General features: G+C 48.0%; 1 protein-coding gene across 6 annotated transcripts in view; it reads right to left on the bottom strand.

Annotated features, from left to right (window-relative positions):
- NTNG2 (netrin G2) overlaps window positions 1-25619 on the bottom strand; it is a 75296-nt gene that overhangs the window by 14888 nt on the left and 34789 nt on the right. For all 6 annotated transcript variants that reach the window (XM_060200435.1, XM_060200439.1, XM_060200440.1 and 3 more), the window contains exon 4: window positions 19902-20545. In XM_060200435.1, the coding sequence (XP_060056418.1) occupies window positions 19902-20545 (644 nt within the window). The remainder of the gene's footprint in view (window positions 1-19901; window positions 20546-25619) is intronic.

Raw genomic sequence — 25619 nt, 5'->3', positions numbered from 1 at the left:
ACTTGTTATTGTGTTGTCATAGCTGTTGTTGTTGGATAGGACAGAGAGAAATTGAGAGAGGAGGGGAAGACAGAGAGGAGGAGAGAAAGACAGACACCTGCAGACCTGCTTCACTGCTTGCAAAGTGACCCCCTGCAGGTAGGGAGCTGGGGGCTTGAACCAGGATCCTTATGCTGGCCCTTGCACTTCCTGCCATGTGCACTTAACCTGCTGTGCTACTGCCCAGCTCCCAGTGCATCATCTTTTTATCCAGTCCCCACCCCATCTAGAGCACTGCTCAGCTTTGGCTTATGGTGGTGCTGGGGACTGAATCTGGGACTTTGGATCCTCAGGCAGGAGTCTCTTTGCATAACCATTATGCTATCTACCCTTGCCTGTCGGGCTGCACCACGGAGGAGAGAGAGGAGATCCGAAGTGGAGAGGGAACACAAATCTTTATTCATGCGGGCACCTCAGAGCTGGGTGGAAGCGCAGCAGTTCAGGCCACGTGGAGCTAGCAAAATGGCTGCCTCCGCAAAATGGCCACCTCCCGCTATGCAACACCCTTCCCTGCATTCAGTCACCAATGTGAAAAGCGGGCAAGAGAGAGAGAGGCGGAGGCAGGAGGGCTTTATAGGGCAAAAACCTGGAAGTGGATTGGTTGGGAAAGGTACTCTGGGAATACTGTTTCAACTCTCATGGGAATTTACAATGCCTTGAGGGGACAACATGGTGGAACAAGGCACTCTGGGAATATCATTTCAACTCTTGTGGGAACTGGCAATACCCTGAGGGGACAACATGGTGGATGTGACCCAGCACCTGCCCATGCATGATCTTCTCTATTGTTTACCTCCAGGACTGAGTTAAATTGTGGTGGGAAAATATGCCTTGGGACTTTGGAGTTTTTTTTTTTTTGTCTGTCAGGAGTCAGGGCCTCACACATGTGAAACTCCATTCCTCTGGGCTGCTTTTTCTTCAGATAGATTGACTGGGAGAGACCACAGTACCTGAGTTTCCCCTGGTGCTATGGCACTTCCATGTGGTGCACGGCAAGGCATCTGCCCTACCCAGTGAACTAGCTCTCTGTTCTGTCTTTGCAGACACCATGTACTTGGATGGGGCAAAGCAGCATGTAGAGATGGGGGCAGTGGGAAATATAAGCAATACTCAGGAGGGAAGTCCAGAGAATACAGTCAGACTAAGAGGTAAAGGTGAGCAGAAAGACGCACACAGTTGGGACTGGTGGTCAGGGAAACCTGGTAAAGAAAAACCAGACTTCCAGCTGATTTATGCAATGGAGGCAGGACTGGGGCAAAGGAGGGGAGGAGCTCCCAGATGCTAAGGGACAGGAAGCATCTAGCTGAAAAGGTCACCAGTCAAGGCCCGAGAGCCTTTGGTGGGTTCAGAGCTGCAGGGAGACAGTGTGGGGGCCTCAGAAGCCAGCAGGACCCGGCTCTTCCAGGTTAATATGGATAAATGCTGCCGGGTCCTCGTCCTGGAACAAATCAGACCGGCAGTTGAGTTCATTGGCCAAATCAAATTTGGGCTTCTGTGCGAAGTCCTTTTCTATTAAGTGCTTTAACGTACATCACCTCCTCCAGTCTATTGATAAATCCTATTACCCATTATAAAGCCAGAGGCAGCTTCCATGCCCAGGAGAGCGGCTGTGGTGGGGGCTGGGCTATGCAGGGCCGGTCCAAACCCCTTCTCTGCCCAAGTGCCTTTGGTGGCACTGAACATTAACACTGGGGCCAGGAGATAGCTCACCCAATACAGCACACACTTTACTATGCATGGGAGCAGCTTGCAAAGGGGAGACTTCACGAGCAGTGGAGTAGCACTGTGGTGTCTCTCCTTCTCTCTCTGTCTCTCTCCCTCCAGCTGAAAAAAATGAAAGAAAAGTGTCCACCAGAGAAGTGGAATCACACAAGGTACAAAGCCCCAGCAAAGTCTTGGTAGCAAAAAAGAAAAAAAAAATTTTTATTTTTTAAGATCTTTTTGTTTTATTTTATTATTTATTATTGGATAAATTTATTATTTATTATTTATTATATTTATTATTGGATAGAGACAGAGAGAAATTGAGAGGGGAGAGGGAGAGAGAGAGGGAAAGAGACAGAGAGACACTTGCAGCCCTGCTTCACCACTCGTGAAGTTTTCTCCCTTCAGGTGGACCAAGGCCTTGAAACTGGACCCTTATGCACTTAACCAGGTGTGTCGCTGCCTGGCTCCAGGTTCTCTAATCCACAAACCTGAAAACTAATAAAGAGGCCTCCGAGGGCTGGGTGGTGGCACACCAGGTGAAGTGCACACAGATCCTGGTTTGAGCCCCTGGCTCCCCACCTGTAGAGGGGTTGCTTCACAAGTGGTGAATCTGGTCTGCAGGTATCTATCTTCTTCTCCCCCTCTCTATCTCCTCCTCCCTCCTCAATTTCTGTCTGTCCCGTCCAATACAAACGGGGAACGAACGGTCTCCAGGAGCGGTGGATTCATAGTGCAGGCACCAAGCCCCAGTGATAACTCTGGAAGCAAAAAAAAAAAAAAAAAAAAAAAAAGGCCTAGGAGAGGAGGAGGGAGGTGAGATCTGGATTCTGTTGGGCTAGGGAGGGTCCTCCCAGGAAAGGGTGGGCTGCAGCCCAGAAATGGAACTTGTGCTCAGAGACTGATCCTGACTCTTTACACATAACAAAACTCCCACCTCCAGAGCACCTATTGTATGTCAACCACTGTGCCAACCTGCAGCTCTCAGACCGTCCTCACTACAGCAGGGTCCATTTTAAAAGTGGGCAAACTGAAGCTCAGGAAATTAAAGAGACTTCCTTTGGGCCACAGAGCACAAAATGAAAAGGGCAGAATTCAAACACCATTCCTCTTTGACATCAAGGTGACCTCTTCGGGGGTGGTGCAGGAAGGCTTTCCTTGGATTCAGGGATTGATAGAGGGCCGCTAGGTATGTAAGAAGTGGGGTTTCTAGGGAGCCGGGCGGTAGTGCAGCAGGCTAAGCGCACATGGCGTGAGGCACAAGGACCAGTGTTAAGTACCCCAGTTCGAGCCCCGGGCTCCCCACCTGCGGGGGCGGGGATTTGCTTCACAAGCAGTGAAGCAGGTCTGTAGGTATCTATCTCCCTCTCTGTCTTCCCCTCCTCTCCATTTTTCTCTGTCCTATCCAACAACAATGGCAGCAGCAACAACAACAACAACAATAAAGAACAAGGGCAACAAAAGGGGGAAAAATAGCCTCCAGGAGCAGTGGATTTGTAGTGCAGGCACCAAGCCCCAGTGATAACCCTGGAGGCAAAAAAAAAAAAAAAGAAAGAAAGAAAGAAATGGTGTTTCTGGCTAAAATATGAAACCTGTCCACATGCACCTGTTCTTTCTCCATACACATCTGCATGGTGACCTCTCTACCCCTAACAGTTTCCTTTGACATCCTCCAGCCTTTTCTGCATCTTCAGTGAAAGAAAAAAATTTTTTCCTGGAGAGGAAAGGGGAAACAGCAGAGGTCTACTCCAGCATATATGGTGTCAGGTACTCAAATCCCAAATTCTACTGGCTGAGCCATTTCCCCAGTTGTTGTCCCTTCATTTTGGGATGAGTCCTACCAGACTAGCAGTGCCCTTTGCCTCCCCTTCCCAGGAAGCACCTCTGGGTCACCATGCCCTTTAAGCATCCAATTTCTCTCTCTCTTTCTCTTTAACTTTCATTTATTTAATTTGATAGGACAGAAAGCAATTGAGGAAGGGGAATAGAGAGGGGGAGAGAGAGAGAGAGGGAGAGAGAGAGACAGCTGGAGCACTGCTTCACCATTTGTGAAACTTACCCCTGCAGGTGGGTGTCAGGGGCCTAAACCTGGGTCCTTGTGCATGGTAACATGTACACTGAACCAGGTATACCACTGCCTGGCCACCATACCAAATTTCTCAAATGCTTTATCGACACCCTTTATTTATTGTTTTGAAAATGTTTGCATTCACCCAGAATGCATCCCCAAATGGTCTTCATTCTCCAACCCCTTCCATAAGAAACACTCCTCTGTGAGGCTTTTGATTGAGTCTTTCCAGGTACTCTCCCCTCTCTGCCTCCTCATTCTGGGAGTCCTGCCTTCACTGTCCAGTTTCTCAGCCCTCCATCCTAGCCTGGCACTCTCCCTACATCACAACTTCTCACACACATTCTCCGGCATGAGGGATCATTTCTGAGCCCAAGAGACCCTGGCACCCACTCTCACCAGACTTCAGACTCATTTGTCCAAAATCTCCAGACACCTCAAAAGGCAGCTCACAGCAACAGGTCCCCCCAGGGGAATGGAATAGAAACCCTGCTGCCTTCAGTGGGAAGGCAGTCCAGAAAACTGCTTGTCACGTGACTCTGCCACTTTACACCAGGGTACTTAAGGGAAATGAAAGCTCCTGCCCCCTCCCAAAACAAAACAAAACTATATACTGATGCTTTTAGCAACTCTGTTCATAATTGCTCCAAACCAAAAGCCACTCAGAATCTCTACAATGGGTGTGTGGATAAAGTGAGTTGTGGTCCCTCCAGCCACACACTGAACCACTACACAGAAAAGCCCACCCCCCCAAGGAAAATGGCAAGTGCTCATAAGGCTGTGGAGGAAATGGAGCCCTGTGCACTGTGGGTGGAAATGTAGATTGGTGTGTCCACCACAGAAAACAAAATGGAGAGGGTCCTTTAAAAACAATGTAAAGGTACAGTTAATGGTATTTATATACTTTTCCCAGATTTGGGAGCTACTCTCTTCCCTGATGCAGATTTGTAGTCCTGTTTTCAACCCTGACACCATCTCCCCAGATAATACCTTTAGCTCACCTGCATGTTAGCTGTCAGACACAGGCAAAAATTAGTAAAGTCATGGGTCCATTGGAATATGTCTAACATAGACCTACTAGCTTTTTTCAAAATGGAAACCCCAAATATGATCTGCTATATTCTTGCCTTTAGGTTCCAGATTATTAAACAATTTGTTCTTCTTTATATCCTAATGTTTTTTCAGACACCAAGTTGCAGATGCTACCATGATGCCAACCTGACTCCCCTGGGAAGACGACCTCACCAATGTACCCTGAAACCCCATCTCTCTGGAGCCCTACCCCATTAAGGAAAGATAGAAGCAGGCTGTGAGTATGAATTAATCTGCCAACGTCCACGGCCAGCAGAGAAGCAGCTACAGAAGCCAGACCTTCCACCTTCTGCACCCCATAATGATCCTGGGTTCATGTTCCCAGAGATAAAGAATAGGAAAGCTTCCAGTGGAGGGGGTGGGATATGGAACTCTGGTGGTGGGAAATGTGTGGAATTTTACCCCTCTTATCCTATAGTTTTCTCTATATTTTCTATTTTTTATTTTATAAATAATTTTTTTTATAAAACAATGTAAAAGGCAAGATAGCTCACCGAGAGAGTACACCTGCTTTGCCATGATGTGACCCAGGTTCGAGCCAGGAATATGAATCCAACAGCCAGAGCCCATTACCCTAGGAAAAGCTTTGGTACTGTGGTCTCATTCTCTCTACCTCTGCCTCTCTCTCTATCTGAAAAATATAGATCAACTTAGAGTGCTGGCCCAGTGATGACAAAAAAAATATTGAGAAACAGAACTACTCTACGGCACAACAATTCCACCTCTGAGCACTTGACCAGTGCATCCTGGGGTGTAATGGCCAGCAGGGGTGTCAGTTACTGAGACTCTATCAACAGTCCAAAGTTGTTGCTAAGAGAGAAAAATCTTAAAAGTCCCCATCATACAAAAACTTTTTTTTTCATAGCTATGTGTTAACTGGACTCATGGTGGTCATCATTTGCAATTCATACACATATCAGCTATTATGTCACACACCTCCAACAATAAATTGTTTGCTAATTATAATTCAACAGAATTTCTTAAAGGACCTTGCTTGACAGGAAACAGGCTATTCATGAAAGGCACTGTGGTGTAAGAACCCGATCTAAGTATGCAAACTTTGCCTACTGAACATTTGCAGTGGACTAAAGGGTGATGATATAGGGACAATGAATGATGCAGAACAGCAGGGGCAGGGCTGCAAGCAGGAGTCTTTTATAATGTTTTGTTATTGTTGTCATCAGAGGTATTACTGGGGCTCAGTGCCTGCACAACTCCACTGCTCCCAGTGAACATTCCCTCCCTCCCTTTACCCTCCTTCCCTCCTTTTTTGATAGAGGGTGAATGACAGACTGAGATAGAGAGGGAGACAGAGAGAATGGAAGACACTGCAGCATTGCTCCATAAAGTCATAAAGCTTCTTCCCTGAAGGTGGGGACTAGGGACTTGAACCCAGGTCCTTTCACATGATAATGTGTGTGCTCACTGAGTAAGGCACCACCAGCCCTCTTTTATAACATTTTCTAAGCAGATGGAACTGTTCTATGTCTCTGCTGTGATGATGTTACATGAATCAATGCATGCATTAATATTCACAGCACTGTACACCAAAAAGGTCAATCTTATTGCCACCAGGGTTATTGCTGGGACCTGGTGTCTACATATCTCTACCATTCCCAGTGATGGTTCTCTCTCTTTCTTTCTCTCTCTCTTTTTTCTTACCTCCTTTCCTTTTAACAGAGTGAGAGACAGGCAGAGAGGAGACAGAGACAGACAGAGAAGAGAGAGAGAAAGAGAGAGACACTTCTGGCACTACTCCACCACTCATGAAGCTTAACTATGGCAGGTGGGCAGGACCTGGGGCTTGAACCCAGGTCCTTGCACATGGTAACATGTGAGCTGCCATACTTAGAGAACCAAAGCAACCCTTTGGCACATTGATGCCAAGGATTGACCTCAGAACCCTTGTGCTTTGAAGTCCAAAGCTCTAACCACTGTGCAACCTCTGAGGCTACAAAACAAACAAACAAACAAACAAACAAACAAAAAGCACTTTAATATAAAAAAAAATCCTCCAGAGGATGATGGGTCCTGAAATTAGTGCAGTCTGGAATGTTGCTAGCCTTGACTATAGAATGCCAGCTCAGACCTACAGGGATGCAGAGGTTACATAGGCTCCTGTCCTGACTATGGGCCCCAGATCAAATCAATGGGGTTTACAGTTAACAATATTTATATACTTTTCTCATATTTGGGAGCTACTCTCTTCCCTGATCCTGCTTTCTAGTCCTTTTGCCAACTATGATACCATCTCCCCAGACAATAACTTAGGTCACCTGCATGTTAGATATCAAGCTCAGGCAAAAACTTAGTAGGGTCATGGACCTATTGAAACATACCTGAAATAGACTTACTGCCTTTTTCTAAAATGGAGGCCCCAAATCTTCATCTGCAATATTCTTGTCTTTAGATTCGTGATTAGTCAACAATTAGTTCTGCTTTATAGCTTAACTCTTTTTCAGCCACCAGGTTCCAGATGCTACCATGATGCCAGCCTGACTTTGCTGGGCAGACAACCCCACCAATGTGTCTTGCAGCCTCACCTCCCCAGATCCCTGCCCCACTAGGGGAAGAGAGAGACAGGCTGAGAGTATGGACTGACTTGTCAACACCCATGTTCAGCAGGGAAGCAATTACAGAAGCCAGACCTCCCACCTTCTGTACCCCATAATGACCTTGGGTCCATATTCTCAGAGGGATAAAGAATAGGAAAGCTATCAGGGGAGGGGATGGGATACAGAGTTCTAGTGGTGGGAACTGTGTGGAATTGTACCCCTCTTATCCTATGGTCTTGTCAATATTTCCATTTTAGAAATAAAAATTAAACAAACAAACAAAACTCCTCCAGAAACTTCTTTCTCCACAATAGTCCAGTGTTCCTAGCCCAGCCTACTTTCTGCCTCTCAGGGCCATCCCTAGGGTTCACGGCTCTGACCTGTATGGCCAGAGCCCAGTCCAGGCTGCTTCAGGTCTAGGGAGAGCTTGCCTGATGTCCCTGCTGCCTCCAGGTCTCCTTTCCAACACAGATTTTCAAGTCTCAGAATCAGATCATGTCCTTTCCCTGCCATATGCAGCCACATGTCACTTAATGAGGGGGCATATTCTAAGAAATGCTTTCATTGGTGGTTTCGTCACTGTGTAAATGTCAGCACGGAGCTTACACAAACCTCGATTGCATATCCCTGCCCTAGACTCTACAGAGTGTCATGTATATCATCCACCTTAGACCAAAATGTGACTGGGGACATGTCTGCTTCCTGCAATGTTTATCCCTGAACTTCGAATAAAGCTCACTCACTGCTTGGCTGGTTGGACCTGACTCACTGCTCTACTGTGTTTTTACAGCTGATATTGGAGTCACTTATGTTCTTAGAAGACCCCTTTCCTGCCCCGCCTACCGATTCATTGTATTGAATGCAGGGTTTTTGCATCTGCTGTTCCTCTGCCAGGGATGCCACACACCTCATTTGTTCCTATTTGCTTTTCAGGTTTCTCCTTCAAAGCTGTTTGCCGCGTACCTTTAAATCCCACCAGGACCTCTCCTAGGTAGCAAGGCCTCCATGATGTACCCTGTGACCCAGGTGTTGGGTTGACAGAAGGATGGCTCTGGTATCACTGCTTGATCCCCAGGGTCTGCCTCAGCTCTAAGTGTTTATCATTATTATTGCTGCTTCTGTCACGTATTTCTCCTCTTACAGAGAAATTCCTATCACCCACCCAAGCTGGTTTCCGCCCAGGAAGATCTACCTGCGAACAAGCCCTGGCCCTCTCAACTTACATTGAAAATGGATTCCAGAAGAATTTAAAGACGGGTGCTGTCTTTGTTGATCTCACAGCAGCCTATGACACGGTCTGGCACTGTGGTCTCCTAGTCAAGATCTCAAGATGCCTGCCTCCATGGGTGGCCAACACTATAACGTTTCTTCTCCAAAACAGAAGATTCCGGGTGCATCTGGGTGACAAGTCTAGCAGATGGAGACTTGTCTCAAGTGGCCTCCCCCAGGGCTCTGTTCTGGCTCCTATGCTGTTTAATATTTACATCAATGACCTCCCAGAAACTTCAAGGAAGTTCATCTACGCCGATGACATCTGCTGTGCAACTCAGGCATCCAAGTTCGACATCCTCGAGGAAACACTCACAAAAGACATGTCTCTGATATCTGATTACTGTAAAAAATGACGACTAATCCCTAGCACTGCAAAAACGGTATCATCTGTTTTCCATCTACACCATGCCTCGGCCTCGCGTGAGCTTAATGTGCAGCTTGGCGATACGAGAATCCGGCATGAAGCCCAGCCAGTCTATCTTGGCGTTACTCTCGATCGCACTCTGTCATTTCATGAACATCTCATAAAAACTGCAGCAAAGGTGGGCGCGAGGAATAACATCATTGCAAGACTGGCCGGTTCCTCATGGGGTGTGAGTGCTTCCACACTACGATCATCATCTCTGGCATTATGCTATTCCACTGCAGAATACTGTGCCCCAGTATGGTTCCGTAGCCCCCATGTCCACTTGGTCGATTCCAAATTATATTCCTCCATGAGGATAATTTCTGGAACCATCCGTTCCACCCCGGTTCCATGGCTGCCAGTTCTTAGCAACATCGCCCCGCCAGATATTCGTCGGGATGCGGCATCATCTAAGTTCATTTCCCACGTCTATGCTCGACCAGACCTGCCAATATACGCGGATATCTTCGCCCACCCTGTCCAACGCTTGACGTCTCATCACCCAATCTGGTCCCCTACGCCTACACTGAACTTCTCTGTTCCAGACTCTTGGAAACAGAGTTGGCAGTCAGCTGAGGTAAAGAACAAACACCTCATCACAGACCCCTGCAAGCGTCAACCCGGCTTTGACCTAGCACGTTATGATTGGGCCCTCCTCAATCGCTATCGAACAGGCCATGGCCGGTGCGCCGCTATGTTCCATCGCTGGGGAGCCAGAGACGACCTGAACTGCCCCTGCGGCTACAGACAGAGTATGACCCACATAGTCAACGACTGCCACCTCTCCAGATTCAAAGGAGGTCTCGAAACTTTACATCAGGCTCAACCTGATGCTGTTGACTGGCTACGGAAGAAGGGCAAACGCTAGAAGAAGAAGAATTGCATGAAATAATGTTTACCATTATTATTGCATGCAAACCCATAGTCACTATGTCCATGCTATGGGAGTGGGAGAGGAGGCACAGACAGATGTTCAGGGTCATGCCTGAACCAGAATTTATACTGTGACAGTCTGATGTGGAAACTGTGCAGCCATCTGCTTATTTTTTCTTTTTAATTGTAAAATTTCCAAAGCATAAAGATTAGGATTTTACCATAACCCAGCAGCATAAAATCCATTCCCATTATTGTGATACCACCACCATCACAATCTAAGGCTTTTATATTATCCAGAGCAGAAAGTTTATACCCAGTGAATAATAACTCTATATCCCACAGCCCTGATACCCGAGGCACCCACCATTGTACTGCCTGTCTCTATGAACCTGACCTCTCTAGGTCTCTTACAAGTGAATTTATATAGCATTGTGTTGTTGTTGTTGTTGGTGAGTGTTTTATTTCACTTACAATAACACCTTCAACTTTCATTCATGCTGTACCATGAGTTAGAATTTCCTTCCATCGGAGCTGGGTGGTGGCACACCTAGTTGACAGTACATGGGGCTCAAACCCAAGTCCTTGTACCCACCTGCAGGGGGGAAAGCTGCAGGCGTCTCTGTCTCTCCTACCTCAATTTCTAGCTGTCTCTATCTAATAAAGAAACCCATGGCTCCCAGCAGCCATTAAAAAATTTCCTTCCATTGTAAGACTGAATAATATTCCATTGTATATGGCTGGCAAAATAGCTCACTTGGATAGTGTGTTGCTTTGCCATGTATGAAAGCCAGGTTGAAGCCTGGCATCCACCACATTGAAGGAAGCGTTGGTGCTGTAGTCTCTCTGTCTATCTCTCTATCTGTCTCTTTGTCTCTTTGTTTCTGAAGAAGAAAAATGAAAATCATCCAGTGCTGAGAAGGCCTAGCTAGTATCCCCTGTATGGACGAGCCACATTTTGTTGACCTGTCATTTCTCAGTGAGTGCTGGGTGACTTCAGACACTGTGAGTGGTGCTGTTATGAATACAGTGTACAACTACCTCTACAAAACCCGTTTTCACTACTTTTGAGTATGTACCTGGAAGTAAGATTGCTAGATCATGTGGAAATTCTGTTTTATTTTCTTGAGGAGTTTCCAAATGGTCTCCACACAGCTGTCGCATTTCTCATCCCCACCAGCAGTACACAAGGGCTCACAAACACCCATTAGTTTCTGTAGTTCTGACATGAGCCATCTGAATGGACACATCCACCACTTTCATTTTATTTATCTATTGATTTACTCTTTTGTCACAAGGGTTTCACCACTCTGAGATGACTTTTTCAGACAGAGTGGTAAGGAGAAAGTAAAGATATTACAGCAATGAAGCTTTTTCAAGCATATCGGGGGGTCAGGCAGGAAACCGGATAGTATGGCAGACAAAGCAGGTATGCTATCCAGGTGAGCTGTCTTGCTGACCACATCCACCTCTCCTTCTTATTCCCCCACCCCAAAAGCTTCAGTTTATAAATCTGAGTACTGGGTACAGTGATCCTCCCTGGCAGGACTCAATGAGGAGACCACACACAGGCATCCTTCCAAAAAAAAAAATTGCTGGGCGATGAGAATTAGAATGGCTGAAGAAGAAAGCCCAGTCTCCGAGACTTCACCTCAAAGACTAAAAAGGAATCAGTGCTCAGAATAACCTCACATACTTCCCTTCTCCCCAGTTCCCTAAGGAAGGCTGGGAATACACATCCGGGCAGCAAAAGGCTGTTTTCTCTCTGATCACCCCCTCCCTTCCCATCCCCACTGCCCTCCACACTCATAGAGGTCTCCCCTCCCCCATTGTTTCTATTCTCATCCTGAGTTCTGTCCATCTCCAGTTACCAAGGGGATCAATAAGGACAGGATGCTCATGGAAGAAGACAAGAAGGCAAGGAAAGGGGAGGGGGCAAGGGAGGTGAAAGCCACAGGGCTATTGTCAGCCTGGAGACTTGGAACAGTCCAGCAATGAGAAGCCAGGCCCAAAGACATCTAGGGAAGATGGTGGGCCCATTTAGCTCAAGGTCTGCTATGCCTGACCAGACCTGACTGGGTCTCTAGGATCTATTTTCTCCCTCTCGAAGGCCTTTACCTCCTGGGGAGAAAGAGCATGAAGACACGATGCTTCACATCTAATAACCACTTAATTTCTAAACAGGATGCTCACTTAACCAACATTTCTTAGTTGTACAGAACAAGTGCACAGGACCTTAATTTGACACATAGATCTCTTCTTATCATCTACATGCCCCACCCCACTCAGACTGAATACCTTGAGGGATAGGAAAGCCACTCCTTTTCTGTCCTTGGCTGCCAAAAGTCTAGTTGGACTGGTGCTCTGGAACCTCCAGGAATTTTCTGGGCAGAAGGATTTGCCGCTGGGGAAGGCCTACAGGTAAGACTAGGAGGAGCCCTCCCTTGCTCCTCTGCCCCAGGCTGCTTTGTTAGCGGGCTCCAGCCAGCTCCCTTGGCACTTACTCTGCCAGGGGTCAACTGAATACCCTCAGTATAGTGACTATACTGTCACAGCTAGAGACAGGCTGCTTTGAGTTTCGCTTAGGGCTCTCAAAGAATTCTGAAAGAGTTACCAATATTTTATGAACCAAGAGATTTTACATCATAGCTATCTGCTGTGTGCCTTCTCTCACAACACCAGGCGCTCTGGACATGTTCAGTGCATTGTAATATGAGGGCTCTGCTCCCTCCATTTCCCCACAGGCCACACCCTCCCTAAGCACCTTTCTGGTCTACATTACCCATGTATGTTGTCTCTGGGCCCTTTTGGATAGTTGGGTTTTCAACCCCCAAGGACCCATAAAAGCATTGTTCCTCCACACATTATCTAAGCTTCAGTAAACGGAGCTGGGTGTGTTCATGGCCCCCTACCCAGGTGACCTTGGCGCCCACGCCTCTTCCCAGTCACATCATTTCCTTTATGCCTCCGCACAGCTGGTGAGGCAGATACTGTTGATACATCTCCATTTTGCTGATGGGAAAACTGAAGTTCTGTGAGGTTCAGGTGATGCAGCCAATTGGCGACGGAGCCAGAACTCAAACCCTAGTGGGTGTCATGTTGCCCAGGTCCCAACTCCATATCTGGGGCTCCCTACTCTCCAACTTTCTGAGGAGCTTTAAACTTAAAGTTATCTTTAGATAACTTAGAGGAACTGAGCACTGGTGTGTTGGTGTGTTTGGGCCTCACTGCTTTAGGTCATTGCTTTGAGGTAGAGGTGGGGGATCTTATTCTGCTTCAAGCATAGTCAAGGAAGGACTTCACTTGTCCCCAGATTCAGATGTCCTCTCACTCCAGACTGGCTGTACAGTTTAAGGTCAGCCACTATCCCTTTCCATCTGTATGTGGAAGGAGAAAACATGCCCTACCCCACCCCGATCCCTTCTCCTTTACATGCCAGACCCAGAATGGCTACGATTTACTGACACTGCTTAGTCGGGCCTGCAATGAGGGGTGAGTGAACAGAGCTTCTCACTATCCTCCTGGTATGGGGTAGCCTGTCCCTCCCCATCCCTACCTCTTGATTTCTGCTAGTTCCTAGTTTCTGGTATGTGTGTGGGGAGGGGGACTCTGGTTTCTCCAGCTGTTGCGGGCCTCTTCCAGAGGCCAGGTCTTCTGCTTTCCTTCCTGTTCCTCACTCCCATGCCATCCAGAACCCTCTGAAATTAGAAAAGACTGACACTAGTGGGGCTGGGCGGTGAGGTACTAAGTTGAGGGTACTCATTACTATGCATAAGGACCTGGGTTCAAGCCCTTGCTTCCCACCTGCGGGGGGGGGGCACTTCTTGAGTGGTGAAGGAGGTCTACAGGTGTCTGTCTTTCTCCCTCTCTATCTCCCCTCCCCTCTCAACTTCTCTCTGTCCTATTAAAAATATATAGAAAGAAAAGGAAAAAATAGCTTCCTTGTAGCACCAACACTGAGAGCCCCAGTGATAACCCTGGTGGTAAATAAATAAATAAATAAATAAAAAGGAATAGGGGTCGGGCAATAGCACAGTGGGTTAAGTGCACATGGTGTGAAGTGCAAGGACCAGCATTAGGATCCCAGTTCGAGCCCCCAGCTCCCTACCTACAGGGGAGTCACTTCATAAGCGGTGAAGCAGGTCTGCAGGTGTCTCACTTTCTCTCCCCCTCTCTCTGTGTCTCCCCTCCTCTCTCCATTTCTCTCTGTCCTATCCAACAACAACTTCAATGGCAACAATAACGATAATGACAACAATAAGGGCAACAAAATGGGGAAAAAATGGCCTCCAGGAGCAGTGGATTCATAGTGTAGGCACTGAGCCCCAGCAATAACCCTGGAAGCAATAAATAAATAAAAGCAGTGATTAAAAACAAAAGAAAAAAAAGGCCTGATACTACTGTCAACATACAGGAAGTCACTGCTGGGACTTTACCCCACTGTTAGTCTTTTTCAGACAAAAAGAGAGAAATAGAGAGGTAGGAGAGAGGGAAAGACACCACAGTACTGAAATTTCCTCCAGTGAGTTCGGGACCAAGCTGGAGACTGGTCGTATACATGACAAAACAGGAGCACTACCCAGGTGAGCTATCTGGAAGCCTTCAAAGGCCTGTGCATCTGGGTGGGGAGCATTTGTGAGGTGGCCCCATGCAGGCAGGCACTTGAGCTTGGACATACTTGGTTTGGCTTTTGCTATTTAGCTTAGCTGTGAGATCTCTCTTTCCCTTTCCTTTGCCTCTTTGTCTGGAAACAGGAAGAATTGAGAAGAATAGTCCTTGTGGGGAAGCTCTACAGGGTAGGCACCATATCTAGTTTGCTCTGTACCAATCCTGTCCAAGTGACTGTAAGCTGACCAAGCAATCAGCCTGACCTACTATCTTTCTGGACACATGTGCAAGTCAGAAGTCAGGATGTGGCTGGTCTGGTCCTGTGATAAGGCTGTGAAATTTGTGATTTCCAAAAAATCATAACTGATCTGAGATCATGTGATCACTAACCATCAAGGGTGTAGCAGGAGCAGCCAGTCCATGATGCTCAATAGTCAGGTTAACAGGGTACAATAGAGGGAAAACTGAATGGCCTTGCTTGTTGGCCTCAACACATAGATGGCATCAGGTGAGGAGACATGCTGTCTGACTTACTCTACTCCATAAAATCTCTAAATAAAGACTTCTTCTCAGGTGTGTCTAAAATGTAAATTCTCAAGGTCAGGCAGTAGTGCAGCGGGTTAAACGCATGTGGCACAAAACTCAAGGACCGGCGTAAGGATCCCAGTTCAAGTCCCTGGCTCCCCACCTGCAGGGGGTTCGCTTCACAGGCAGTGAAACATACCTGCAGGTGTCTGTCTTCCTCTCCCCCCTCTCTGTCTTCCCCTCCTCTCTCCATTTCTCTCTGTCCTATCCAACAACGAACGACATCAACAACAATAATAATAACCACAACAAGGCTACAACAACAAGGGCAACAAAAGGGGGAAAAATGGCCTCCAGGAGCAGTGGATTCACAGTGCAGGCACCCAGCCCCAGCAATAACCCTGGAGGCAAAAAAAATAAAATAAAATAAAATGTAAATTCTCTGCACTAGGACCCAGAGTTTGGGACAGTTCTCACAGCCATCTATAGGCAATTCTTGCCCTTGAGTCTTCACTTTGAAACTTTAATAAACTCACCTAAAATCTGAGTTTATCTGTTTTCAGTTAACAGATCAAATAAGCGTCGGGGAATTGAATGACTATTGATTAAAGAAGATAATGCACATGAATCTCTTAACTCAGATCAATAGCAAATGAGGCTGTAGCAAATACTCAATAAATATCAGCTACTATTGTTAGCAGGCTGTGGGGAGGCACCTTGTAACTCTGGGTCAATAAATTTCAAGGGAATCCCCAAACAGGTTCAGTTGTGAAGTTCCAAGATCACAGAGCCCCAGGCACCCCCACATGTCTGGGCCATCAAGGGCATCATGTGGGCAGACCCCATATGCATCATGATCATCCCATCCTTCCTCTCTGGGTCTCCCAGGCTTCTTGGCACAATGGGCTTTCCTACCTGGAATTTAAAGAGGAGGGTGTCACAGCTCTTTGAGGAAGCATCTAAGCCAAGCTGCTGCTCTCCTGCTTGTCAGCTGCCTGAAGAGTACTTACTTTATCTGTGAATTAATTGCTGCACTAATGCCACCACCTCGGCTAGTCCCCACTGCCCAAAGAGGCTGGGTGCCAAGGGGAGCTGGGAGTTGCTGGGCAGAGACCGCTGTGTCACATGACCAGGGAGGTATGGCAGCCAGGGAGTCCCAGTCCACAGGATACATAGAGGAAACTGCCTAGAGGGGCAGGGAGGATAGGGGTGGAACCCAGTTCCTCTGGCTCCCTAGGGTCCATCCCTAATTTGGATGGGGCTGAAGCACCAAGGTTCTTTCTTGGATCACTCTGCTCCCTCTTCTGCATTTCAGAGTCCCCTTTATGAGAGAGCTGATCTTTAAACCCTGAGACTTGAAAGGCACAACAGGTCTTGGCTATCATCTCCCTGGCTGAACCCTCCTTGAAGCTCCCCAGACATCAAGACCTTGTATAAACCTCCTAACAAAGCCAAAGGTGGGTCCTTGACTATGCTCCTGAGGATAAGCCCTCCACTGCACCCCATACCCCACAAGCCCAGTGAAAGTCAGAAAAGAGCTGCAAACCCCAAAAGGTATGAAGCTCTCTTTCCCTCCCAGGAGCTGTTAAGCCAGGTAAGACTGCCAGCAATCAGAACATTGCATCCAAGGGCAGAGCTCAATCACCACGAAGACCAGAGGCTGAAGCCTGGGCATTGATAAGGAAAACAGGTGCAGGAGCTCAATACTTGACCTCCAGCTTTTATAATAGCAGCCATACACAAGGTTTCCAGAACATTCCTCATTTAAAATATCCTGCCCCAAGAGAGGCAGAGCCATAAATCACAGGTGTCAGAACCACAGGCCCCCATATATGCACCTGGTCACTCCCACCTGCTGGCCTTGAACCTGACCCCATCCCTGAACCACTTGTCTTTGCCTTGGCCATCTGGACTTCTCTCTCTCTCTCTCTCTCCCCCCCCTCTCTCCCCCCCCCCCCTCTCTCTCTCTCTCTCTCTCTCTCACACACACACACACACACACACACACACACACACACACAGTTAAAGTAAAATGAAATGCAAACACAAGCTGAACAGGAAAGCCTCACACCATGCCCTGAAACCACAGCCATCCTTAAGCACAAACTTCTGGCATTGCCCCAACCCTACCCCAACCCCCAAATGCATAATGCTTTTCTGTGCTCAAATGGATTTCTTTCCAATAGCTAGTCAAGATGTGGAAATAATTTACATAGGCACCTGATATGGTTTACAAAAATTGGATTACAATCCAAGCCATGCAGCAGACTGATCTTCCTACTCCTCAGGAATTATATATGTGGGCAGTCTTTAGAGGCCATAGACAGAGAGTCCCAGGATAGGTTCACCAGCATCCTGGGGTCTAAACTTTGGTCCTCTCTCAGTCTGACCCAGCTCTCTGACCCAATTATTTGTACCACAACCTAGTCTGTCAATCTGTCTGTCTCTTTTAGAGACAGAGAGGCAGTGAGGCAGAGTGAAATAGATCACAGCAAAAAAGCTTCTTTCACTGTGGTGGGAGCTGGGATTGAACTTGGCTTGTGCATACAGCAAAGCATTGCACTATCCAAGTGAGCTATTTTGTCAGCCCTCTGTTTTAATAAGTACGTTTGCATGTCAGCTTTGTGGTATGTTAGGCACATAGTAGTTCTGAATGCATCAACTTGAATTCACTTGCTTCTACTACAATTGCAGGAGAGAGGCATGACTGTTGTCATTCCCCCGTTTCTGAGGATGAGGAAAATGAGACACAGAGAAGACCTGACCAAGAGTCACAATCAGTGGATGGCAGAGCTGAGGAGCCAACTCAGACTCTAGAATCCATCCTCCTGGCCATCACCCAGCAGTTTGCAAACACGAGCATGCATCAGTTACACCTGAGAGGGGTTGTAAAAACACAGATGGCTGGGTTTCTTCTCCTGAAGTTTATGATGTAATAGGTCTGATATGGGGGGCCAGAATTTGCATTTCTAGTAAATTTCCAGTGATGTCATTGCTGCCTGTCCAGGACTTACACTTGAAGAACCTTATATTACATTCTGTGTTTCTATGAGCGACCCGCTGGTTATACTCTGATGGAACCTCCCTAAGCCTCTCTCCTGAGTGTAGATCCGGGTATTATATTGTTGGCTCAGGGGTAAAGTTCTTGCCCCTACAGACCAGCACACCACCAGCTGAGTGAACAAATTATCTGGAGTACATGGAACCATTTCATCATCACAGCCTAATAAATTTCTGACAATCAAAGATTTTTTTTTTTTTCCTCCAGGGTTATTGCTGGGCTCGGTGCCTGCACCATGAATCCACTGCTCCTGGAGGCCATTTTTCCCCCTTTTTGTTGCCCTAGTTGTTGCAGTCTCATTGCGGTTATTATTGCCATTGTTGATGTTGCTTTGTTGTTGGATAGGACAGAGAGAAATGGAGAGAGGAGAGGAAGACAGAGAGAGAGGGGGAGAGAAAGATAGACACCTGCAGACCTGCTTCACCGCCTGTGAAGCAACTCCCCTGCAGGTGGGGAGCTGGGGGCTCGAACCGGGATCCTTACGCTGGTCCCTGCGCTTTGCGCCACGTGCGCTTAACCCACTGCGCCACCGCCTGACCCCCAATCAAAGATTTTTAAAAAGCTATTATGATGGCCTTCTGTCCACGCTCCCCCTCCCATAAAAGGTCTTCACACACATTCTTCTCTAGGACTAGGGAGGTGACTCAGCAAGTAGAGTACATGCCTTACATGTGTGAGGCCCTGGGTTCAATCCCTGGTCCACTATGAAGAAATGGTGGAGTGGTGTTTTGTTGTCTCTCTCAATTGAAAATACACTCCATTCTCAAGGGTCGTGCACAGGTATGGGTTGGCAGGTACAGGTTTTTCATGCTTGCATATTGCAAAGGAAAATTTGACTCTTGACAGGATCCTCTGTGGTCACTTCTGAGCCTTTGAACAGCCCTGTCTGATAAAAATCTCTGTCTACTGGGGGGGTCTTGGGTCATACTAGATAATTTATGCACATGATGTGATCTGCATGGCAGTCTTGAACCAGCATGACCTCTGGGTTAAGGGATTAGAAAACAAGCTCAACCACATGGGCTATCAACCACGCTTACGCAATCACTTCAGTAATAACCTTGGATACCAAGCCTTCTGGATGCTGTCATATGTGGTTGCTGGGGTGGAGGGTAGAGAGTGCTGTGTGCTTCGCTGGGCTGAGACCGGCAGCTGGAATCAGCGACCTTTCCTGTTGCTGATTCTAATCTGTATCCCTGTGTTGTGATAAACAGGAACTGCAGGTTCTTACTGGCTTAGGTGGTACCAAGGGTTGCATCTGGGACCTCTGGTGACACAGGCATGAAAGTCTGTTTGGTACCAATGGTGCTATCTCCCCAGGCCGCCACAGGCAGCCCCTTCAATATCACACCTGATCCCACGCATCAGATAAGATCGTGGGAAGCAAGTGATGCCATGGGTGCCAGGTAACATCCCAGGTATTGGATAACATCCAAGGAACCGGGCAGCACCTGACAGGTGCCATTCCGGAAGCCAGTTAACATCTAGGCTAGGGTATCATGTAACATCCTAGGAACCAGGTAACACCCCTGGGTATCATGGAGCACCCCAGAATCCCAGTAACACCCCAGGTACCGGGTAACACTCCTGGAACCACATGCCATCCCAGGTAAGCAGGCAGCGGCCAAATAACCAGTGAACACCCAAGGAAGCAGGAAATGCCCCAAGCACCCCCTCTCCCTCCCCTTCCAGGCTTACCTGCCGACGACCTCGATGTTGGAGATGGCATAGAAGTACTTGTAGAGGTTCTCCCGCTGCACGTAGGTGCCGCCGAGCGCGGGGCGCAGCAGCCGCATGCGCAGGTCGGTCAGGGTGAAGAACTCCTTGAGGCCCTTGGCGCTCTCCAGCCGCGTGTACAGATTGTCCATGTTGTGCAGGTCCGGGCCGGCGAAGATGGCGAAGCGCTCGCGCACCTCGAAGCGCAGGTGCTTCTCCTTCTTGGAGCCGGCCCAGCGCGAGTACTCCTCGGTGCAGAGCACGCGGTGCGCCCCCGACGCCGACAGGTCCCGGGCGCGGCGGGCCGGCATGCCGAAGGCCTCCATGCAGTCCTCGGCGTAGAACTGGTAGGGCTGCCACGTGCGCCCGTTGTCCAGCGACTTCTCCAGGACCATGACGGTGGGCCGGCCGTACTCGAAGGTCACCACCACGTCGTCTGTCAGCTCCACGCTCTTGTTCCACGACAGGGTGATGTTGGCCTCCAGCGGGCTGGGGTAGCGGCTCCACGTGACGCTCTGCCAGTAGGTGGCCAGGCCCTCCTCCTCCCGGTCGAACATGAGCCGCGGCGGGTGCGCCAGGTCCGGGTTGGAGGCGTCACACTCGTTGCTGCACAGGTAGGGGTTCTCCTGCAGGGGGCAGAGGAGAGGATGGGGTTGGGTGCTGGCGGCTTGTGGGCCCGGGTGTCTGCTTAGAGCTGGTCAGCCTATGGCTGGGTATCTGTCAGCGAACCTGACGTTGTTGACTGGCTACGGAAGAAGGGCAAACGCTTGAAGAAGAAGGCAGGCAGTTTGCACCCACGTCCCCAAAGCACATTGATGCCTGCAAGTCTAAGGCTCCCTCAAGAAAGCACATGTGCCTTCCTACTCTAAATACAGACCATCAAGAAGGCAGGAGGTTAGTCCCTGCTCCTAACCCTCCATGGCTCCCCACTGCCTGGAACAGCTAAAGTCATCATCGCTCATTGTCATCACTATCATATTTATTTATTTTACTAGGGCACTGTTCAGCTCTGGCTTCTTGTAGTCTGAGAGACTGAAGCTGGGACTTCAGAGCCTCAGGCATGAGAACCTTTTTGCATAACCATTATGTTATCTATTTCAACTCCATCATCATTTTGAATAGTGACAGAAGGAAAAGTGAGAAGAGAAAGAGAGAAAGACAGATGTCCCAATACAGGAGCTTCCTGTAATGCAGTGGGAGCCAGGCTCAAATCTGGGTCACACACATGGCAAAGCAGTTCACTATCCATCTGAGCTATTTTGCCAGCCTAAAGTCCGAATTACTTCATACACTGGCTCTGACCTGCTCCTATCTGTTGCCTCTACCCCCAGCCTCTCAGGGCTCAGCCTACCTGAGCAGCCCTATCCTCCAAACCCAATTGCCTTTGCCGCTGAGCCTTTGCAGATGCTATTTCCCCCTCCTTGACCACTTGACACACTTGCTTCAAAAATTTCTACTCACTTTCTTGCGCCTGAACAGCACTGAACATTCAACAGTGCCCTTTAGACAAAGCCCATAGAAGCGCACCACCAGGAGTGAGTGCTAGTATCACTTATGGCTTCAGGTAATAATAACATACCATCAACAACAATAATAATGACATACTATCACTGGCTCATCAACCAAAGCAAACACATCACTTGAATGCTGTTAATAGTCACAAAAATGCAAAGTATAGGGGTCAGGCAGTGGTGCACTGGGTTAAGTACAAAGCTCAAGGAACCACGAAAGGATCCTGGTTCGAACCCCTGGCTCCCCACCTGCAGGGGGGGTCATTTCACAAGCGGTGAAGCAGATCTGCAGGTGTCTATCTTTCTTTCCTCCTTTCTATATCCCCTCTCCTCTCAATTTATCTCTGTCCTATCCAATAAAATGGGGGGAAATGGCCACCAGGAGCAGTGGCTTTGTAGTGCAGGCACCAAGCCCCAGCGATAACCCTGGAGGCCAAAAAGAGGGGGGGATATTAAAAAAAAATACAGAGCATTAAGGAGGAGTGAGATGGTGGGAAATGGGCAGCACCAGGAATGGTCTGTTTAGTTTTCTCTAAGCCCAAAATTGCTATTTAAAAATGTTGTTAATGGGGGGCGGGCAGTAGCACAGCAGGTTAAGCGCACATGGCACAAAGCACAAAGACTGGTTTAAGGATCCCAGTTTGAGCCCCTGGATCCCCACCTGCAGGGGGGTCGCTTCATAAGTGGTGAAGCAGGTCTGCAGGTGTCTGTCTTTCTCTCCCCCTCTCTGTTTCCTCTCCCCTCTCCATTTCTCTCTGTCTTGTCCAACAACAATGACAGCAATAGCAACAACAATAATAACAGCAATGATGAACATCAGCAAGGGCAACAAAAGGGAAAAAAAGGCCTCCAGGAGCAGTGGATTCATAATGCAGGCACCAAGTCCCAGAGATACCCTGGAGGCAAAAAAAAAAAAAGGTTAATACTGCCCCACCCTCTGAAGGGAGGCTGGGTCATGCTACCCTGTCACTCAAGGAAGACTGGTCCTGAAATGAGTGCAGCCTAGAATGTTCCCAGCTGTGACCATGAACTGCGAGCCCAGATCAACAGGGATTCAGAGGTTACACTGGTTCCTGTGCTAAATGTGAATATATATGGGCCCTGGGTCAGGTTGATGAAATAAACAATTAATTTTATTGATAGATTTTTTTTCAAGTTGGGGAGCTACTTTCTGCCTTAATCCAGCTTTCTAGTCCTATTCTCAACTCTGACACCATCTTCCCAGACAATCTTTTTATTCTACCTCCATGTTAGCCATCAAAGTCAAGCTAATTGATAAAGTCATGGGCCCCTAGGAACATACCTTAAACAGACTTTCTAGGTTCTTTCCACCCCAGGATCCCTATTCTCATCTGCTCTATTCCTATTTTTTGTTCCTGTTTATTATTCATTTTGTGTGCCTCATATCTTACTGTCTTTCAGCCACAAAAGTGCAGATGCTATCATGATTCCATCCTGAGACTTCACCAATGTGCCCTGGAACCTCACCTCTCCAGAGCCCTGCCCCACTAGAGAAAGATAGAAACAGGCTGCGGGTATGGATCCACCTGCTAATGCCAATGTCCACTAGAGAAGCAATTACAGTAGCCAGAACTTCTACCTTGTGCAACCCCCATTTTTTGTTTTGTCCATAGTCTCAGAGGGAGAGAAATGATAAGGTAAGATGGCCAGAGGGCTCTAAACTCCAACTCCATCAGGACTTGGAGCAAGAAGAGGAAAAAAGGAAGGACATTTGGAAGTAGTAATAGGTGTGGGTGTGCCTTAGAGGGGAAGAGAAGGCAGGAACATAAAAAAAAAAAATCAGGTATATCTAAATATCGACAGATAGTTATAGAAATAATAGTTAACTGCTGTAGCTTCCAACAGAGGGAATGGTAATACAGAACTTTGGTGGTGGGAATGGTGTGGAATTGTACCCATTATTCTATAATTTTATAGGTCAATATTAAGTCACTAATAAAATTTAAAAAATAATAAAAGGCTGTTAATTAAAATAAATAAATAAATAAATAAACAAACACCTGCCACTGAGAGCCACACAGTGCCTCAGACCCCTGACAGTCCACTTTGATGAATATTTCAGGTCTCTGCTTTGCTCAAAGGCAAAGGGCTTCAATCTGAGTTAAAACTTCCCTCTCCAAATGAGCTGTTCTAGTCCCACCAGGATGGGCTTGTGGCCTCCTGTGGGTTGGGCCGGCACCCCTCTGAACCACTCCCCACCCTTCAATTGCCTCCTGCAGGACCCAGGCCATCAGCTCTGATGTCTGTGAGTGAAGGACAAGACCCAGGTTTCCCAGGGCTGCTCAGTGGGCAGGCTGGTCCCTGGGTTTACTGAGGCAGGTTCCATAGAGCAATCATTGACCAAAATAGCTCTGTCCTCCCTTTCCTGCGGTGCCACCATCCATCCCACCTCGTCCAGCCTTTTTGTTTCGAGGAACCTGCAAGCCTTGGGTTGGACAGGGGCACATCACTGAGTCTGACTCCTTGTTGACCAGATGGGGAAACTGAAGTCCAGGGCAGGGCAGATCTGGTCCAGGCTTCCTCAAGAGTGGTCTGCCTGATACTTTGCCAGGGAGAGGGGCCTAGGTTAGCTCATAATGGCCCATGGGGTGCACCCATGTGTGGACAGAGTGGGAAGGGGCTGAGAGGTCACACGGGAATGGCTCACTGGCCTGCAGAGGTCTAGTGTCAGAGGGCAACATCCACTGGGACTGGGGGCATGTCTGAGGGCAGTGCCCCCTCCTCAGTTCTTCTCACTGCTCACAGCAGGGAAGGGCACATGGACCCAGGGGGAAGCTGATGGTCTCTGATGTGCCCTTTGGGGTGGAGAAGGGTATACAGATGTCTCCCAGCTCACATCTGGACAGCAGGAGGTGGGTCCCATTTGCACATACATGAATGTCCCCTGGGGGCCAGATGGCGATGCACCTGGTTAAGTGCACATATTACAGTGCACAAGGACGTGGGTTTTTCCCTGCAGGGGGAAAGCTTCATGAGTGGTGAAACAGGGCTGCAGGTGTCCCTCTCTCTCTCTCTGTCTCCCCCTTCCCTCTCAATTTCTCTGTCTCTATCCAATAATAAATACATAAATAATATTTTTTAAATAGTAAAAATAAACGAGTGTCCCCCATGTTTCTCTAGCAGTCACCCTTGCCCTAAATCCTGTTACCCTTCCACTGTCCTGGTGCCTTATAAGGGGCTGTCTTATGTCCCCCTTAAAATTTGTATGTTGGGGGTGTTGGACGGTGGTGTACCAGGTTAAGCACACATAGTACTAAGCACAAGGATGGAGCAAGGATACTGGTTGGAGCCCCTAGCTCCCCACCTGTGGGGGGCGGGGGTTTGCTTGATGGGTGGTGAAGCAGGTCTGCAGGTGTCTCCTCTCCCCCTCTCTCTTCCTCTCCTCTTTCAACTTCTCTCTGTCCTGTCCAACAACAACAGCAACAACAACAACAACAATAATAGCAACAACAATGGGGAAAAAATGGCCTCCAGGGGCAGTGGATTCATAGAGCAGGCACAGAGCCCCAGCAATAGCCCTGGAGGAAATAAAAATAAAAATAAAAATTGTATGTTGGAGTCCCAACCCTTAGAAATGACTATTTGGAGACAGGGTCTTAAAAGAATGATTAAGTGGAAATGAAGCCATTAGGTCAGGTCCTGATCTGATTTGACTGACATCTGGGTAGGAAGAGGGGGACTGGGCACTCACAGAGATGCCGAGGTGGAGGTGTCTAGAGCTTATGCTGAAACTGAATGTAGGGAGGGCTCTTCCACATGACCGCAGTTCACCACCCTCTCCCCCGGCAAGTAGGGCCAGTGTCTTTTTAATGTGTGAACCATCTTCCAGGTGGACAAACCGAGCTAGGTCACACACAGTCATTTCTGTAAGTGAGCTGACACACACCAGTGATAATGTGTGTGCATGACCCCAGCACCTCTCCTGTTTGTCATCCAAGGCCCTGTGCGCTGTCATTGATGCTCTGGGGCAAGGAGAGGGGCCTTGGGAGAAACCAGTCTGCCTGGGTCTTCAAGGATCACAGACCTTGATCTTGGAATTTGAACCATCAGAACTGAAGAAAATAAATTCCTATGGTTGAAGCCACTCAAGACACTATTGGCAAATGTCAGTAATTCTATGACTTACCCCAGCTAAGCAGAGGAAGGTCTTAGTGGGAGGAATAGATCA

The sequence above is a fragment of the Erinaceus europaeus genome, chromosome 10 (genome assembly GCF_950295315.1).
Source record: "Erinaceus europaeus chromosome 10, mEriEur2.1, whole genome shotgun sequence".
NCBI classification, from domain to species: domain Eukaryota; kingdom Metazoa; phylum Chordata; class Mammalia; order Eulipotyphla; family Erinaceidae; genus Erinaceus; species Erinaceus europaeus.
The sequence above is the reverse complement of the archived record's forward strand: the minus strand, read 5'-3'. Positions and strand labels throughout refer to the sequence as shown.